Source organism: Anolis sagrei, chromosome 1 (assembly GCF_037176765.1).
Source record: "Anolis sagrei isolate rAnoSag1 chromosome 1, rAnoSag1.mat, whole genome shotgun sequence".
Taxonomy (NCBI): domain Eukaryota; kingdom Metazoa; phylum Chordata; class Lepidosauria; order Squamata; family Dactyloidae; genus Anolis; species Anolis sagrei.
The window spans coordinates 23,457,797-23,477,719 of record NC_090021.1 but is presented as its reverse complement, the minus strand read 5'-3'; the positions used below and the strand labels follow the sequence as shown (position 1 = coordinate 23,477,719).

At 37.4% G+C, this 19,923-nt stretch overlaps 1 protein-coding gene across 2 annotated transcripts in view; it reads left to right on the top strand.

The window, feature by feature from the left end:
• Positions 1–18,647, top strand: part of NPHP1 (nephrocystin 1) — a 36,100-nt gene extending 17,453 nt beyond the window's left edge. Inside the window, exons 13-20 of one of the 2 annotated variants that reach the window (XM_067463298.1) lie at positions 2,408–2,518; positions 4,017–4,099; positions 11,401–11,477; positions 13,418–13,517; positions 14,772–14,884; positions 16,079–16,152; positions 16,968–17,012; positions 18,267–18,647. In XM_067463298.1, coding sequence (XP_067319399.1) covers positions 2,408–2,518; positions 4,017–4,099; positions 11,401–11,477; positions 13,418–13,517; positions 14,772–14,884; positions 16,079–16,152; positions 16,968–17,012; positions 18,267–18,476 — 813 coding nt within the window. In that variant the 3' untranslated portion in view covers positions 18,477–18,647. Of the gene's footprint in view, positions 1–2,407; positions 2,519–4,016; positions 4,100–11,400; positions 11,478–13,417; positions 13,518–14,771; positions 14,885–16,078; positions 16,153–16,967; positions 17,013–18,197 lie in introns of both variants that reach the window. The other variant, XM_060754485.2, reaches the window with a different exon arrangement.
• Positions 18,648–19,923: the final 1,276 nt, after the last annotated feature.

The window sequence follows — 19,923 nt, the reverse complement described above, 5'->3', positions numbered from 1 at the left end:
TACAGTTAGAATATGGGTCTGTTTACATCAGAAGCCTTCCTCAATAGTACAGTATAGCAGTTTTAAGTATAATTCAGTTAATACGAAACCAATAAGCAATGTAGTTGTATGCTAAATACATGAAGTTCGTAAGTAAATCAAGTAAATCAACTATGTTAACTTTTAACGAAGACTACTTATTTTTTGTTCTAGCCAGTTTGGATTTTCATATTTTGTGAATGTTTTAGTACTCTCTTATAAGATGCCTTGATGATGATGAGGATAATAATAATGATGATTTGGGAGAAGAACTCCACATTTTTGTAGGAGTCATTGGTTATTTTATGTTTTAATGGTTTTTGTATTGTATTTATTTTATATTTATTTTATAATGCTGTTTTAAAAGTTTTAATCATATATTGTGGATTGTTATGGCATCAAATTGCTGCCAATTTGTAAGTCGCCTTGAGTTGCCTTCGGGCTTCAGAAAGGCGGGATAGAAATATTGTAAATAAATAAATAAATAAATAGCCCTCCTCTTCTTTTCTCAGAATGTGTGTTTAGAGCTGAAGAGATACTGACTCCTATATTATTGGTTAGCTCAACTTTGATGGCTAGTGCTCATGGGTTAAGGAATACCAATATGGGTAGCACTTCACTAGTGGAAAGTTCCTGTACTTCACTAGAGGAAATAGGTGGGAGAGGAAGTGATTAGTAGCAACCCTTTCCTTAAGAATCTAATCTGGAGAGTCAGACACATTCTCAGCATAGTGGGAGGTGGAGCTGTTTTTTTTTTGGTGAAAACTCCCCTCCCTCCTTGCAACAAAGTCTGTGTTGGATCTGAATCTCTTTCACAAACAGGAGGAGTCCTTTCTTTATGGAAGAACAAGTCTCAATCCAACCATATCTCTTTGTGGGGAAAAATATCCAGTACCCTCCCAGTTGTTGTTTGCAGAGCACTTTGGGAATTAACATTCTCAGAACTCCTCCAGACTGCTCTACAGTTGTGATAAAAGTTGGGGCATTCTGTTTCAGAATTTAATATGTTGCAATGCTTTGTAGCTCTTAATGCTTCCATGTCCAGTCATGCTGTACATATATCAGGGTTTGACCCTTGCTTGTTGGTAGCTTTTAGTAATTTAAGTAGTGGCATTGGATATAGTTTCACTCTGTCCCTGCCATTTCTTCCATGAAATCCATACCTCCCCATATATAATCTGCCCTGAGTCCCCTTGGGGAGATGTGGCAGGATATAAATTTATTTATTTACTAGCCGTCCCCTGCCACGCATTGCTGTGGCCCAGTCTGTGTATATGTGCTCTGTGTGTGTTTATGTGTGTGCATATATTTGTATATATGTGTGTTTGCGGATATATGTAGTTTTGTGCATGCATTGTAATGCATTTTATTTTGGTTTTTTAAGTCTCTCTATGTGTATTGTGCCCAAATTTGGTGTCAATTCATCCAGTGGTTTTTGAGTTATGTTAGTCCCACAAACGAACATTATATTTTTATTTATATAGATTTATTTATATGCCCTTCCTCCAGTGTCTGTGTTCCCCATCTTGGATGTTATTTCTAATTTTGTTTTTCGTTTTGGGGAAAAATTATGTACTGTCAATTAATTGTGATATTATTTATTTATTTATTTATTTATTATTTATTTACTTTATTTATATACTGCTTTTCTCAGCCCTCAGGCGACTCAAGGCGGTGAACAACATCAATACATAACATCAGGGATAAGTATAGGGCAATTAAAAACAACTGTAACATAAATCATTAAACATCCGTATAACAATCATTAGCGCCTCAACAGTAAAATCAGAATTCAGTCTCATCATCCATTATTCCATATTCCTATGTTCAATTACACTGTTTAATCAAATGCTTGTTCGAACAGCCAGGTCTTCACTAGACCATACTAGCTTAGCACTATAATTCTAACAAAGGAAAGGAAAATTACCCTGGTAGCTAAAGATGTTATGAGGAAATGAAGTTTGTTTCTTCCCTCCCTGCCTCCACCCCTCAAGTTTAGCAGGGAAAATGTAACAATGAATACAGACAGTTTTCTGAGTTCCCTTGGGGAGAGAGGGCGGAATACAAAAAATATTATTATTATTATTATTATTATTATTATTATTATTATTATTTCATTCTGTATCGGAAACTCTCAGGACTGATTTTAAAAGGGGTCAGGAAGAAGGTTGTATGGATGTTGAAAATACAGCTACAATTTCCACCAAATTCTGACCAGTCTGGGGGAACCTGTACACCCAGCTGGATGGTATGGAAAGTGCTAATGTTTATGATTAGATTCATTGTCCCTTGAAACAATAGGAAGAGCAATACAAGTGTTCTTTCAACCTTCTTAGAAAGACTTTTGAAATTAAATGCTCAAGATTTTTGTTTTCTCCCTGTTTTATAGGTCACTGGCATCTTGCCATGCTTGCTTGATGGTGATTGCTTTATTAGATCCAATTCAACATCTCTAGACATTGGCATACTTTTTGAACTTGGGATTACTTATATTCGCAATGTAAGTTGAAAGAGTTAACTTCCAGTAGGAAACTATTAGAAAATGGCCTCTTTGTATTGATGTGTCATAATACACCAGACAGAAGTGTCAACAGATTGCAAATCTTCCTTTTGAACTGGCATAGTTTAAATGTTTCTTTGCTACTCTCCCATGGAAGGATCCAGCAGCCTGGTTCTCAAGTATAAGTTGGTTAAAAATCTGTCATGTGAAACTTGAAAACATTATAAATAAGGACTGGTACATTAAAAGGAACCAGTGTGTTATACTGGTTTGAAGCTAGAGTTCAAATGCGCAGTAGTCTACACTTTGTGACCTTGGGCAAAATCACACACTCTCAGCCTAAACAGAAAACACTAAAAATTGGTCAAGGAAATCTATGATAAGATTGCTATGAATTGGAACACACTTGGTGATATACAATAACAACAGCAGTACAAAAAATAACAAATCAATATTACTTGATAATGTCAAAATAGCAAATCAATATTACTTGATAATGTCAAAATAACAAATCAATATTACTTGCTAATGTCAAAATGAAAATGTTGATGAAGCTAATCAAATGTTTTATTTACCTGTTTTGGAGGTTCTGAAATATCAGTGGATTAATGTTGTTTCACTCTTTAACTTTCAGCATAACCCTAGGATGTGGTAGGAATTCTGTGGCCTTTAGGCTGCAATTGCTGTTTTTACTCCTGCAAGATTCAGAGAGTTGTGATTTTGCCTTAAAACAAGCATCCACCATACTGTCCTTAGGGAGACAATATTGTCATAATATTCGTCCTCTTGTCCCCTCAGAGGCATTGTTGAAGATTTGGGGGCAAATTCATTTTCAGTGCTTTTTTCAGAGATGTGAATCCCCAAAGTGCCTGAGGGGCAATGGGCATCCTTCACAGCTACCTCCCAACTTAAAACAAAGCTTCCACACACTTTACTTTGTATCAGGGACAGGAGGACAACTGTGCTTTTTTGTTGTTGTTGTTTTTTTTTTACAAAATGGGAAGTGGCCATTTAAATTTTTCTGGAGTAGTTGGGGATAATGATGCTTTGCTTGGCTGAGTCATGAGGCTAAAATTTGGCCCCCAGACCTGTGGAAATTGCTACTGCTGTGGGAGGCACTAGGGGAAAATACAAAGTGAGACTATTTTTCAGTATAGTCGTGATTATAGCCCACTGTGAGATCGACTGCTGCCCCTCTCAATAGTTTTGATTGCAAGTTCCTTTGTCTTCAGCCAGCATGTTCAGTGGTCAGAGAACATCTGGAGAGCACCAGGGTATAGCTACCGTAGACATATCTATTTGTTGACCCACCTAGGTTTTAGTGATACTAGGTGGGTCCTGAGTTGGAAGTTGAGAGAAAGGTAGAAGTTTCAGTTGGGCTCCATAGCCATTCCTGCTTCAGCTACACATAATGCATAGCTATGTGGGACCTGACTGCTGGATTGTGCCTAATCATTTTCCATTTGAACAGCCTGTATCATAAGTGTTACTTTTCTAGTCAACAGGTGAGAAAGGAGAATTAAGCTGTGGCTGGGCATTTCTAAAACTCTTTGACTCAAGTGGACTTCCGGTTTCCTCCAAGTAAGTTTCCTTTGTTCAGGCAGGTGATAGGTAGTGTACAACCAATACAAACTGAGGCACAGCAAGTAGACAAAGCTACTTGTGATGCCTGCTGTGATATATGAGCCAAAAGGGAAAATGTGCTGTATGGATTATGCCCAGGAAAGCAGAGAGCAACACTGAGGCGTTGTGCATTGTCCATAACATTCACGAACTTCTCATACTTGGAGAATAACTCCTTAGACTTTGGACTTAGATACCTTGGGATATGTTGATGAGTATTATACAGTGTGAAAGGAAGAGAAGTTTGTCTAAGAACAGCTGTTGGTTTCTAACATTTGTTACTTAAATTATTTCCAGATGTGTTTCTCATTTTCACAGCAATTATGCTGATAAATGATGTTGTGTTTTATGGTTTAATTGATAATTGTATGTTATTACCGTTATGTTAGGTTTCTGTATGTGAGGCATTAAATTTAGCTACATTTATGTTGGAAACTGCTTTGAGTCTCCCGCTGGGGTGAGAAAAGTGGTATAAAAGTGAAGTAAATGAATAAATATAAATAAATAAATACAGGTTTTGTATCCGTTACCTGAAATATTTGGGACCAGAAATGTTTTGTATTTTGGAATACTTTTATTTATGTAGATGTCTTGGAGAGGGGAATAAGTTTAAACATCAATTTATATCTCTTTTATGTATTTATACACACAGCCATAAGACAGTTTTATACAGTATATTAAATTATTTTGGTCATTGAACAAAGTTTGCGTACATCAAACCACCAGAAAGCAAAAATGTCATTTTTGCCAACCATATAGACAATTTTGGATTTTGGAATTCTGGATGGTCAGCCAGTATCATTTTACATGCACTGATAATTTCCAAGTGCACAAAATGTGCATTGACCTGAAGGATCTGTGATTGGCTGTTGTTCTGTAAAAATCTCTTTCACACATGCACACTTTGTTAGCCCAGAGATATCATTTGGACAAAAAACAAAGTTTTACCAAATGTAATAACAAAGGCAAATTAATTATAGCCAAAAATATTCAACTTCAAAAAGCAATAAAAACAAAATGTTTGCCATGTATATATTTGACTATAAGTCAGAATGTTTTGGTCTAGAAATTTAGGCCTTTGTCAGTTTATCCATGGGTCAGTCTGGAAACAGATTACAGGGGGCCTGCTATACTGACCAGTAATGTGGAGCTGATCTAGCATCCTGGATCTAGTGTTCGGAATCCCCAAACCTCCCATGTCCCCACCTCTGTCTTGTGGTTGTCTGACGTCAGCCGGAGCATCCACAAACACAGCAGGTGAGTAGCATGGCTTGGGACAGCTGCAACAAGGTGGAGGGCAGGCTGAACAGGATGACAGCAACAGGGGAACTCATCCTGGGGAACACGAGATGGCAGTCAAGACAGTTGCTCCTGGTTCTGGTTAGGATCTGGCCCAGCTGTCTTGACAGCCTTTCACTCTGGGAGGAGCCTGAATCCTTGGCCAGGATTAGTACTTTACCCTAAGTAAGCTTAAGAAGCATGACAGGTATAGAAATTAAAATTTTCTTAAGATAGGGTAACATTTCATTAGGGTGTTAACATCTGTCTCAGTAAGAACTCACTAACCATTATGCTGTTAATCCTTTAAAAGAACATATACTTTTTTACATTTCTATTCCACTTTCTCCCAAAGTGGATCCCAAGGCAGCTTTTAAATTAATGTTTAACCCATTACTGAACTGATGTCCTGATTTGGGGACCAACCGATCTTAAAGAGTCCTGGTGCTCCCATCATATGCCCACTGAGGAGATGTGTAGAAGCCAAGCAAAACCTTCAAGTGAAGATATCATGTGGTTTAGGTTTTACTTTTCTTACATTTGTAATTTGCTCTTCAAGCATGTTCACTAAATAAGCATGCAGAGGATTGCAGTCTATAAAAATGCAGTGATTACTAAGCTTTTAGAAGAATATTAGTAGACTGTAACTATTCATTCTAATCACACACATTGTTCTCATTCTTTAAACAATTGTTCATACATTTATACTGATCTACAAAAAGAAGTACGCAAAATAGTTTATAAATTGGTATGCATTCCTTTCTTTCCTCCTCCCAAAGTTCAATAAGGCTAACCTTGATTTTTTTTTCTAGGTAGGGCAAGGCAAAACTGATGAATGCTTTTGAGTGACAGCTTTTTCCCACCCAAACATTCTTGTAGTTTCTGCATTCCAGGAACTCAGCCCAAGGAAGTTGTCTTTGAATGTCCTTTTCTCACCATACCACAAATCCTTGAGCTCCGTTTGCATAGTGCTGCAAGAATGATTCATTTCAAAGCTTGTGCTCAATGTGCCATAAAGCCTGGACTTAATACTGAAACTGTATGTCAGATCTGTTAACAGTTTCTGAGAGTGTTACACATGTTTCGCCCCCTAAATATAAATGTGGTTTGGAAATAAACCAAATGTGTAGCAGGCACAGATCCCCCCCCCCCCCTTTTCAACATGTCCATATGGACAATTTATATTTTATAGTATTTCCTCAGTCCTGAATGAAGACTTGTGAAAAGGGGACTAAAATAGAGTAAGAAGAAAACATTTTTTATTGCTTGCTTTGCCAGCTTTTTACTTGCAAATTTCTTTCAAATATTCACTGTGTTAAATAACCCCATGAGGGAGCTCATTCTTCAGGACATGCCCCATTATTAGTTTTTCATGGTAGTTTCTCCATTTGCATGGCAGAGAGATTACATATACCTAATACTGAAACCACTGGGGTTTGTGCCCAGAGAGAGGCACTTTTTCTCTGAAGTGGCACAATAGCAGGTTGCCACGTGATTGTGTTTTGTTTTGAGCATTGATTTGTGAGGAATGATACCACTATGTCTCTACTTCCCTTGGTTTTTTTTTAGCAATATTGTACTGTGTACTATCCCAGTTGGAAAGCTAATTTTGAAGTTGTTGAAGCTTGAACAGACAATTAAGACCCCACAGTTTTTCAAAGACGTACTGTTCTGGAAGTAAACTTTGCTAAAACCTCTGTTGATAAAGATTTTGGGACTCCTCTTTGGGATGTGGCAATAAGGAATATCAGGATTATAGCCATGGGGTGGGAGTGGCAAAATGAAAGTATTGCTGTTGCTACCTCCAATAAAATTCGGATCATTTCCCTTCAGTTCCCAAACTTTTAGCATTTCAATAACTTAAAACTTCAGCTTTAGCCATACAGTTTAGGCATTTAAAGAAGAGGAGCAGATAAAATAAAATGGTTAAAGGTCTGAAAACTATCCCCTGTGTGGAGCAGCTTAGATTGCTGAATATGTCTAGCTTGGAGAAAAGAAACTTAAGGTAGAATATGATAGCTTTATTTAAATATTTACTCTTACTTATTGTTGAGGAACTATCGCTGGAGATAATTCCTTGCCCATCTTGTGACTGTGAGATAAGTGAGGTTTTGAATCCTAGTCCTTGACAAATCCAGATCCAAAAACAACTGGATATGTATGGAATTTCCATAGCTCCTCTTTTTGGATAGCATTTTTTTAAAAATCAACTTTACAATTAAAGAAACACTTCTGAATTTCTTGGTGGTCAAGAAGCAGTCTTTCCTAGTGATTATCTCAAAATAGAAACAGGATCATGTCAACAGTAGGATTTTAAATGCAAGAAGAACTTTATTAAACACTTGAGTTGTTTTTTCAGAGAAGCAGAGATAGCACAATAAATCAGGCATTTTAGAAATCATGGATTTTTCTGTGCCTATATCATTCCGACTGAAAACATAGAATGTGTGCGTCAAGTTGACCCACAAATGTTACCGCACCCTCCGTTGGCTTAATGACCAAGTTGTACCTGCTGTGTGATGACTGGTCTACAAAGAAGTGAACACCCATTTCTTTTGTTGCTTTTCTTAGATTTAGTGTTGAGAGTTAGCAGGAAGAGACAAGTATGGAGAGTACCAGCAAAATATGTGACTGACATTTATCAAATTTAAAGTACCACTGTAACATCACAGGAATTTCCGCAAAGCATACAATCCAGTCATCATTACCAGACAGAAAATTGTGTTGAGCTGATGGAACACTTTAGTGTTTTGTCTTCTAAATTAATAGCTGAAACAAGAGGATATACAAATGGTTGCCTGTTCGAATAACAATGAAGAGGGTTTAAAAAATCATTTCTCCCTTCTAGTTCAAAGGGGATTAATTAATGCTGAATTACAGTTTACATTGTTATTCCACCCTTCTTCCAGTGAGCTCAAAGAATGTATGTAGTGTTTTTCTCATAATTTCTGTGTAGTAGGCGATTGGTTCAAGATCACTCAGCCATTTTAATGACTGAATAAGAATTTGGATTTAGCTAAATTCCTGCTGTGATGCTGTGTTGTACTTACTTACTTATAACTGCTATACCACACTAGAGCTGTAAACTTGATTGATTCTAATACATTTTAGGATTTTATGTCTCTCTGTGTATCATCCCACACATATATGTTTATCTGCATCTGTTTCTTTATGACTTATGGCCCACCTTTCTGGCCCAGTTAGAATAATCTAAGAGGGCATATATCAACAACTTAATGCATTAGTTTAAAATGAATAATAATAATAACAACAACAACAACAATAATCATCAGCAAATGACACAAAATAATACAAAAACAGGAACCCAGGTAATAAAACAAATCCTTGTCAACCATTCAACAGGCCAAAGGCAAAAAGCAGATTTTATGCAAAAAACATTGTATAATTGTGGCTTTGTTTGTAGGTGTTGCTTCTCCATTCCATAGCCGGGCAGTTAATAGTATTGTATACATAAACCTTGACAATTTCAGCATGCTATTTTTTCAGGGCCATATGAAATTATTCTTCTGTAGACCTGGAACTCATTTCTATTTTTGTGAGCACAGATAAATAAATGGGGTGGACTGACAAAAATTCTGTTTTACTCATTAATTTACATATAATCAACATTTGGATTAAAATCATAGGCTCTTAGGTTGAAAGAGCCTATGAGTCATTTAGAACTTTTATCAGTTCTAAATGCAGGGGCTAAAGCATCCTCAACAGGTAACTTTTAGTTGGGAGTAAATGTTAGAGTAAGATCCAGATAATTTTGGTTGACTTGGTCTGCATATCTAGTTGCAAACTATCAACTAATGGATCATAAAATGTACCCACACATGCTTGCTTTCCTAGGAAATCTGGATTAGAATCTAAGTCAAACAGTCCTGGAAACAGATGGGGATTATTTCACACAAAGTGTTTCTGTATACAGTGGTTCGCAACCTTTGGGCCTCCAGGTGTTCTGGACTTCAGTTCCTACAGTTCCTTACAGCTGGTAAACTGGCTGAGATTTCTGGGAGTTGAAGTCCAAAACACCTGTAGGCCCAGATGTTGGGAACCACTGTGGAATGATTGATTCTTTTGTCTGCAAAACTGCAATGTCTGATACAGTTCTAAACTTCTGTTGGAATATCTCCAACTGGTTAGATATGCTTATAAACTGGGAGGGCAATGCATAGCTTTTATAGTAAGAAGCTAAAAGCCAAAAGCATTTCTTTGTCACAGTTTGACTGTCCCCTTTATAATTTTTGTGATGCTACAAAGGAACATATTATTATACTAAAGCATTTTTTCCAGATTAGATTAAATGCAATGGGGAGCAGGGACTTTGTGTTTCTGCATGGAATTGTACTGTTTAAACAACACAGAAGTAAGTCATTTGGAATGGAATTCAAAACGAGTAAATTTAGTGAGTTTTGCATTAGGTGACGTCTGTTAAATGCACCTTAGGGTGGATGTTTGATCTCAAAGAAGCCTTACAGGTATTAACCTGATGAACTTGACCAACCTAAGTTGTGACTCACAGAGCTGTGCAAATAGCTATGAGCCTCGTAGTTCTTTGGACATTGTTTTTTAATTCAGCTCTTATACAAAATGGTAAGCTATTATTGAAATGTATGAGAATTTCAAAAGCAGGTTTTGACACATAGTTGAGGATTCAAGATGCCACAGTAACGTTTAAAGCTTAAATGCACCATCAGGAGAATGCAAGATATTGTGTCTATGTGCTTTCTGTAGAATCCTAGATCAGTGCTGCTTTGGTATGGAGAAAGGTTACAACAAGCGATTGTTCCCTCAGCTATTAGGACTTGGACAGAATCCATCAAACAGGATCCATAAATTGCCAGATAATATAAAAACTATTTACTGAATGTTGTCTTCTGAAAGACAAGCTAATATACCTATCAACCTGAACTCACCTTGATTTGATGGGTCTATTTATGATGTTGTTTTTTGTGTCAGCATCCAATAAATTGCTTTCCACTTTTATCAGTCAGTGTATGATACCTGTTTGGATGGATTTGTATATAGGTTGATATATGACCGAATTTTACAATTGACAGGAATAGTACATAATAATATATCTCACGGCACTATATGCATAGTGCTTTATATAATACAATATTATAAAGTTTGTTCCAGGGAAACTCGTGGCTCTCCTTCTAGAAAGTCCCAGAATGCCTTCCTAGTCTCCCTGAAAGCCAGGGAGCTATCCCAAATGGTGCATATTGCAAGGAAAGGGCATTATCTCTAAAAATTGGGTAGAGGCATCTGGTGTAACTGGGACGTATATCTAATATTTAGGATCTTATTTTCCTCTCAGTCCAATGCTTTGCTGCCTCAGTGTCACAGTCTCAATGCTGAGCTTCAATCCCTCTCCCATAACATTACAGAGAAGATGGCAGTTTTTTCAATGGTAGTAGATGAAGGAAGTGTGGAAAAGTAATATTCCTAGCATTCCTCTTAACCAGTGCAACAGTGGATACAGTCCATAAAACAAAAGATACTTTTATTTTTTTTGTTTTTGTTCTATGTCTACAAGTAATTTCTGATCCATGTGGCAACCCTATCACAGGGTTTCTTTGGCAAGACTTGTTCAGAAGAGGTTTGCCATTGCTCTGAGGCCGAGAGAGTGTGGTTTTCCAAAGATCACCCGGAGGAGTTCATGACCAAGCGAGGATTTGAACTCTGGTCTCTAGAGTCGTACTCTCTACCTGAACTTTCCTTGGAAGAAAGACTTTCTGAAACCGTGTTATGCAATATTTTGAGGATATAATTTTCAGTTATTGACTTTTAATCATTAAGAAAAGTGTGTTTTCATTTTTTGTTGTTGTTTAGAATATGAATGCTTTGTAAATTCAGAGGGGATTTATTTATTTATTTATCTCCAGTAATTTTAGAAAAAGTATATATTTTCACTTTAGTTCTCACCCTCAGGTCACAAAGTGCTTATTTATCACCCTTTGTATATTTTGCAGAACTTATGAACTCGTTCTGAATGGTGGGACCCCATATGAAAAAGGAGTTGAGGTAGATCCATCTATTTCAAGAAGAGGTATCGTTTATTTCACTTATCTAACAATGAAAACTGCTTGGTGAGCATATCCTCATGATTATGTCGGAAAGCCTCCACTATTTTATTAATTTTGGATACCCTAATACTGTGGTTGCACTTTGTAAGTTTAAAAGAACAAAACCAGTATTACTCTGCCACTGGTTTAAATCTGATAGGAAGGAACATTGCAAACAGAGAAGTGAGAAGCAGTATTAAAATTAATTAGATAAAATCTCATTAAGTGTCAAACAATTGCTCAAATTGCTACAAGTGGGGCAGAAAAGCACATTGCAGAGAAATGAGAAATTGCTTTAAAAAGAAGAGAGAAAGCACATGGAAAGAGGTCTGCTGGATCATATTAAAGGTCTAGTCAATTTGGCATTCTTTTTACACAGAGGCTAACTAGATATCTTTGAGATATCAGCGACATCTTCTCATTGTTCAGCAGTGGAACTCTCTGCCCCGGAATGTGGTGGAGGCTCCTTCTTTGGAGGCTTTTAAGCAGAATAATAATAATAATAATAATAATAATAATAATATAAATAATAATAAACTTTATTTGTACCCCGCCCCATCTCCTCGATGGGGACTCGGAGCAGCTTACATGGGGCCCAGCTCGAACAACAATTACAGTAAAGAACGACCAAAAGCAAACCGAAAACGCAAACAATAAACAACTCATAATTACAAAGGACATATGAATATACAACAATATAAAATTACAATAAACACAAACACAAACGCACTGACAATGGGCAGGCCACATGTAATGGTTAAAAGAAGAACTAATTAAAACTAGTTAAAAGCTTGGCGAGATAAAAGAGAAACAGATCGTTTGCGGAGGAGGGCTCATTATGGTGGGAGTTGTGGAATCAAGCTTTCCCACAGGGGGGAATATATACTTCAGTGATAGAACATTGCACATGAGGTATAATGGCCATCTGTTGGGGGTACTTTGCATGCGATTTTCCTGCTTCTTGGCAGGGGGTTGGACTGGATGGCCCACAAGGTCTCTTCCAACTCTGATTCCTACTGGTCAGCACCTGATATTCAGAGATAATTGCTGGAGATAATATATGGAGACCCTGAATCAAAACTAGTACTTAGTATCCAATTCAAATCAGATAATGTGAATTATCTGATTTGATAATCCAGAATATATAGCAGTGTAGAAGGGGTTGCAGAAACTGCTGCTAGTGCAAAATGTAGCAGCCACAGTGCTCACAGGAGTTCTATTCAGAAACCTTATACCTTTTCTAAGGGAATTTCACTTGTTGCCAATATGTTTCTGTTCTGAACAGAAGGTGCAGGTGATAAAGTTCTGAATAGCCTGGGACCTTGAAACCAGAGGGATGTATCTCTCTATAGTCCTGCCAGTGCCCAAGAACTGAGATCTATTGGAAGGTTCCTCCTCCGTGTTGCATCAGTTGGAGAACATTGGAGACTGCCTGGGCTGGTGAATTCCCCTCCTCTAGAGGCAGGATTGGCATCAATATCATAATAATTTCAGTGCCAAGTTAAAATCTGGTTTTTTTTATTAAAGTCTTTGGGCTAAATGGAATTTATCCAGATGGTTCACACTTTATAATTTCCCTGCGTGGTCAACTGTGAATACACACTAATGGAACTTCTGCGCATGCGCAGTACAGCTTCGGAATCTTCTGTCAAATTTAAAAGGTTTTGGCGGTTGGCCCCGCCCACTCTCCCCTCGAGAGCATATATAGTGTTCTTAAACTTAAACTGAACAAAACTATTTAATGTATATTTAATCTTCTGAACTTTTGGTATTTTTATTGTTGTAAGTGGATTTTGTTGTAAGTTTCCTTGAGGTCTTTGGATAAAGGGTGGGATATAAAATACTTAAATGAATACATTATACAAGTAGAAAGAAATCTATCATCAGTAAAATTAATATTATGTATTTGTTGCTTTTACAACAGCCAGCAGTAATGTTTTCCACCAAATGATAGCACTGAGGAAGCAGCCACAACTTCTAGTGAAGCTGAGGTCCTTAAGTACACGGTCTAAAGATGTATTGAAGTGAGTGATCAAAATCTGATGTTGATTTCCTGTGATGACTGCATTGTAAGCAGCAATTGGGATGATTGAATGTGATATGAAGGACAATGGACCGACTCGGACACTGATTTTAAACCAGCGGGATTTTAAACAAATGTTTTAATAAATATAATGTATTTTAAAATGAATTGTTTAAAACTGCATTTTATGTTTGTGATTAGCACTAAAATGAGTGCTTGCTGGTTTGAAGCCGCACTGAGTCCCCCACTCCCCGGGGGTAAAAAGGACAGGGCACAAATGTACAAAATAAAGAATAAATAAATAAATAAATTGTAGTAGCTTTTCTCAAGGGTTGCATATGTGTGTGATGCTGGCAAAATTATCACTGGTTTTCAAATTCTGTGAAGAGCCACTTTGATAGTTTTTTTGCTGTTCAGTACATTACATTTAGCAATTTAAATATTTTGGCTAAATTAAAGGTCATTTCCAATTAATGGATTGGTGGATTTAAGTCATTTAATATAGCTAATATGAGGACTTCTTAAAAGATAGTATGGCATGTAAATCAGATACTTTGCTTTTGAAGAATAATGTTAGCATAAGGTAAAGTAAAGGTTTCCCCTGACATTAAGTCTAGTTGTGTCTGACTCTGGGGGGTGGTGCTCATCTCTATTTCTAAGCTGAAGAGCTGACGTTGTCCATAGGCACACCTCCTAGGTCATGTGGCTAGCATGACTGCATGGAGCACCGTTACCTTCCCGCCTGAGCAGTACCTATTGATCTACTCACATTTGCATGTTTTTGAACTGCTAGGTTGGCAGAAGCTGTGCCTAACCGTGGGAGCTCACCCCACTCCCTGGATTCGAGCAGGTGACCTTTCAGTCTGCAAGTTCAGCAGCTCAGCGGTTTAACCCGCTGCACCACCAGGGGCTCCATGATGTTAGCATAGGCCCAGACATTTAGTTTTGCATAGAAAAGACTTATCTAGACAATATATTTATTGCTACCTTTTATGGCAGATCGCTTAATACCTCTCACTGAGAGGTCTATAGTATACACTACCTCCTTTGGTTAGGATTTAATTGTATGTTTACTTCCCTTTTTTCATTTGAATGCCAGAATTCCTTAGAAGCCAAGAAACCCAAAGTAGTAATTTATGATTGTCCACATTAATATGTTGTTATTCAAAAATCTTGCATGTTAAAGATGTGCTGAAGTATATCAGGAGAAACCTTAAGTGACAACATGCTTTCTTTTGTTTTTTCTTTTAACAAGTATGCTACCAGAAGTTTTAATTGGCAGCATGTGCTATACCCACCTCATATTGTTTTATCGTCAAATTCTTGGTGATGTGCTCCTCAGGGACAGGCTAAATATGCAAAATACAGGTAAGCACTGTAGCAGTAATGTCTAGTACTTAGTGATACATCATTGATGTTCAAATCAAATCCCCAAATGATCAAATCCACAAAAGTCATAAGTGCAAAATCTTTGTTCTATAAAAATAATAAATATCAAAGGATTTTTTCCTTAATCAACATTGTCAATTTGTCCATCTCTGCTAGTTCACATATTTTTGTCAGTCAATCTTCCTATGTCTGTATATCTGGTTCTTTCCATCTCTGGACATTGATGATTCTTGCTGCTGTATTAATATATAATAGTAATTTCCATGTTTCTTTTCTAATTTGTCATCTAGCATCCCTAACAAATGCAGTTCAGATTTCACTGTAATGTTAACCTTTACAATATCTTTTAGTATCATGTATATCTGAGTCCTATATTCGGTGGCCTTTTTACAAGACCACAACACGGTAAATTTTTCCAATATTTTCCTTTCCAATAGTAATTGGATCTCCTTTTATACATTTTAGAAAGCCTCTTTTGTGTCAGATGCCTCCTATACAGAAATTATCATTCAAATGGTTAAACACTTTCCAGTCTATGGAACAGTGGTTCTTAACCTGTGGGTCCTGAGGTATTTTGGTCTACAACTCCCAGAAATCCCAGCCAGTTTACTAGCTGTTAGGATTTCTGGGAGTTGAAGGCCAAAACATCTGAGGACCCACAGGATAAGAACCACTGCTTTAGAATGACAGTTGTTTTATGAATGTGAGAGTCAAGGGGTCCCCAAAATTCTCTGGGCAAATTTTTGTTTGATTGTTACAAGTATACTTCTAACATAGTAAAACAACCGCTTTCAACTGAATAAAGCTTTTTTCTCTGCAAAGAAAATTAGATCATTTATCTACTTCAAGAACTTTGCTATAAATTATGTGTTCTACATATTGTGGAACCACATTCTTCTGCTGCTCCTATTGGTAATCTTTCCACCTTGAAATACTATATTGGATATTTGTTTTCTTTAGGATATTTTTGCAGCCAGACCTGTTACAGAGACAGCAGTGTTGTTCTTTCTCCAACAACATTCTTTATGTGTTCAAAGTGTTCTCACTGTGAATGTTTGGTATCTTGAAAGTACAAGGCTACCATTTAAATTCTTCTGAACATTACTTCTGTCTTACATAAAATATTACTAACACATTTATCAGTAACAAATACATTTCTGGTTCTTCATGCAGATTTGATTGGCAATCCAATTTTGGCGACGTTTCCCAAACTCATGGAGCAGCCTGATCTTATGGACGCACTCAGGGTGGGTGAAATGTATTGCATCAGTAATCTGAAAGGACAGCTTAAATGAAACCCTGTTTTGTTCCTGCACAAGAAAACTGAATGGCTCTGTCCTCATAGCACTTTTAAGGAGCTGCTTTTCTTAAGCTGGTGTTGTTAAGTGGCGGTAAATCACAGGAGGCAAAGTAAACAGAAATAGAAGCAAAATGCCCAAACTCTTTGGAAAGAAGTGACTTAGGAGGGGCTGGAATGCAATGACAGGGTGTGGTGAGTTGAAATAAATGCTCCATAGAGTTTGACGTTCCTGTGGTCATTACTGAGTGATTTATGTTCACATCATCAGAGAACTAAATGAATATGAATCCTCTGAGAAAAAAGCTGAAGGACCAGAATCTGTTTAGCCTTGGGTGTCTCTGCGTAGGGTTTAGCTTAAAATCTCAGTGAACAGCAGGAAAAGAGAGAAATATGCCTTCCTCTTCTTCGAGCCCATCTGGAGATCAGCTCCAGCAACCTTTGTGCTCTCATTTATTATTTTTTCCTGACAAAGAAGAAAATCAATGGGTTAAATCAACCAAAATTGTAGATTTGGTTTCTGCCCAACACACATGAAGGGGATTTTATGTTCTGGGTCAACCATTTTCCTTCTTTAGTTGTTTCTCAGCAGTTTTAGAATTCCACATGTTTCCCCCGAGGTCTAGATATTATTCCCCCTTCTGGTCACCTCTGCCTTTGTGTCAGACATCTCCATAATTGTTTGAGTCCTTCTGTGCTTGTTTACAACTTTCCTGACACCCTAACCTGATGGATGGCTTTGGCCTTGTCTCTTTATGATTTTAGAGTGCCTGGGCAGAGAAAGAGAGCACATTGAAGAGATCTGAAAAGGTAAGAAAATGGGAGTACTGTTGTTTTGAGCCAGAATTATAGTTTATACATGAGTGCACATAAAAGCCTAGTCCTGGAAAGATCCAAATGCTTAAGCCTCACTCTCACCCTTTGTCAGTTCTTGACAGTAGGATCCAGTGTTAGATTCTGTTGGCACTATTGCTGTGATGGGGAAGAATGTAAATAGTGTTTCAAGCAAATGGATCAATACGTTTTAGGAGTTTTGAGCAGGAACAAGCTGTAATCCTTCTTTTACGCTGTGGCACTAGCCTGGGTTTGATTCCTACTGGATACAACACAGAATAGAATCAGTGTGACCATCTCAGCCAAATGTGTTTACTAGTATTATGCAGTTCTAATATAAAACATTTCTGATTGCAGTCTCTAGCCATTTTGGGGTTCACCTTTAATCCCAATCTACATTAGAATGACTTGAATTTTATAGTATATATTTTATCTCTTTCCCTCTCTGAGTTTATTATGCTTGCCTTTCAATTGATCTCTTCTCAAAAAAAGAAAAGAAATATAAACAAAACGAATATAAGCGAGAAAAAGAACTGAAGTAAGTTGCATTATGTAGAAATGGAATCCACATGTGAGAACTCACTCACCATCTGAAGAAACCTTTTCTATAGAATAGTGGTTCACAAATTTGGGTACCTAGATGTTGTTGAACTTTAACTTTCAGAGCCTCTGATAATCGGTCCACAATCAGATATTTGTGGCACGTTGTAAGAGGAGGAGCCAGCTATGTGCAGTGGAGGTGTCCCATCCCCCTGGAGATATTCACGTTTCCTCTGATTTTGAGGGTTGGGGGATGGCGCCTAACCCTCTAAAGTCCAAAATTCAAAATTGGTGACATGAGTGGCTAAGATAGTGATACCTTGGTTTTTTGCTGGGTCAATGTACGCAAACTTTGTTTCCTGCATAATAATAATCAAAGTATTGTATAAAATAATCTTCAGTCTATATATTTATGAAGTATAAATGAATTTCATGTTGTACTTACGTCCCTTCTCCAGGTTCGTTCTCTCCCCGCCTCTCTCTCTATACACACACACAAATACAGATATTACAAAATACAGAAGTATCCAAAACAGTTTTACTCCCAAGTTTTTTAGAAACTCAATTGTAGGATTCCATCAAACATTTAATGTATTTTAAATTTGTCTTTTCCTTTTTTAGAGAGACCAGGAATTTCTGAAGTCTGTGTTCAACCTGGTGTACCACGATTCTGTCTTTCCTCTTCTCCAGTCTGTGATCCTTCCAGAATACAAATGGGCAGAAGAAGAGTCAGAAGGCACACGCTGGCGAATGATTGCTGATTTCCTGAAGAAAAACAGAGAAAGAGAGGGTGCCCTCTCCTCTCTGCTATCATCTGAAAGTCCTCACAAAGCTTTTGATATCATGGAAATAGCATATGATTTTGTAGGAGAGGCAAGGACAAATAATCCTTTGGTGTAAGTGAATCTTAAGGCCATGCATCTCTGCCAAATACTGTGTCAAAAATGTATCAATAACCATAATGACTAATGTGGCCAAAAAGGTAATATTTTTATAGTTTAGATTTGCTATTAAGATATGTTGGGTAACTATTTTTTAAAGAAAATATATAAAGTTTTATTTATTAACTTTGATCATTCTTGCTGTGTTTTTATGGGGTTGCTTCCTAGCAAAAGTTGTCAGAGAAGCAGATAACGTTCAGTGCCTCAGATCTTACATTGAGCAGACAGCAACTAATGTGTCCCTTATACAGTTCTATGCCTCTCCTCTGGCTCAGCCCAGGAAGGTGGTGGGAAGAGGAGGCAGCTCAGTTGATGAAGATGCAGCTGGTGTCATCTTGAAGGGCAGAAGAAACAAAAGAACACTGGGTTCCTTTTATTTGTTCTTCCCCTGGGAGCCTACAGCAGTTGCATCTTCATTATCTGTCCTCTCTTGAAATAGCAGCAGCTCACCTCGGGGTTTGACAGCTACTGGGAGAGAAGAGCTTTTAGACATTATGCAAAGACCTAGCAAAGAGCTTTGCACTCCTACCAGAAAGCGAGCGAGTGAGCATGCATGTAATAATAATAATAAAAATAATACTTTATTTCTAGACTGTCCTCTCTCCCCAAAAGGACTCAGGGCAGTTTACACACAAAACAAAGCAAACATCCAATTCCCAAACAAGTGCAGATACATCAAAGCAATGACATAATAAAAAATAATAACAACAGTGAACTAATTGCATGAAAAAATTAAACATCAAAAATGAAAAAAAGGATACAAATAAACACGTAAAACAAAGTACATTAAAAACATAATCAACGTTAAAACAGTTGTCACAGTAAAACAATTAAAATAGATAAACATTGGCTGTTCTGGTTGTTTTTTAAAATGTACCATTGTGGCCATGGGGCACAAGTAAGTCAGCCAGCATTCCAATGGCATTTGTCTAGAGCAGGGCCCCTCAAAGTTTTTAAACAGAGGGCCAGGTCACAGTCCCTCAAACTGTTGGAGGGCCGGATTATAATTTGAAAAAAACATGAATATATTCCTATGTACACTGCACATATCTTATTTGTAGTGCAAAAAACACTTAAAATAATACAATAATTAAAATGAAGAACAATCTTAACAAATATAAACTTATCCGTATTTCAATGGGAAGTGTGGGCCTGCTTTTGGCTGATGAGATAGGATTGTTGTCGAGTGCTTTCAAGTCATTTCAGACTTAGTTGACTCTGAGCGAGGGCCGGGTAAAGGACCTTGGAGGGCCGCATCCGGCCCCCGGACCTTAGTTTGGGGACCCTTGGTCTAAAGTATCCCAATCCTTCTCTTCTCCATATGCCAAAGTGAAGAGGTGTGTTTTCAAGACTTTTGAAAGAGAGGAGGGTGGGGTCTGTTTTTATTTATTTCGGGAAGGGGTTCC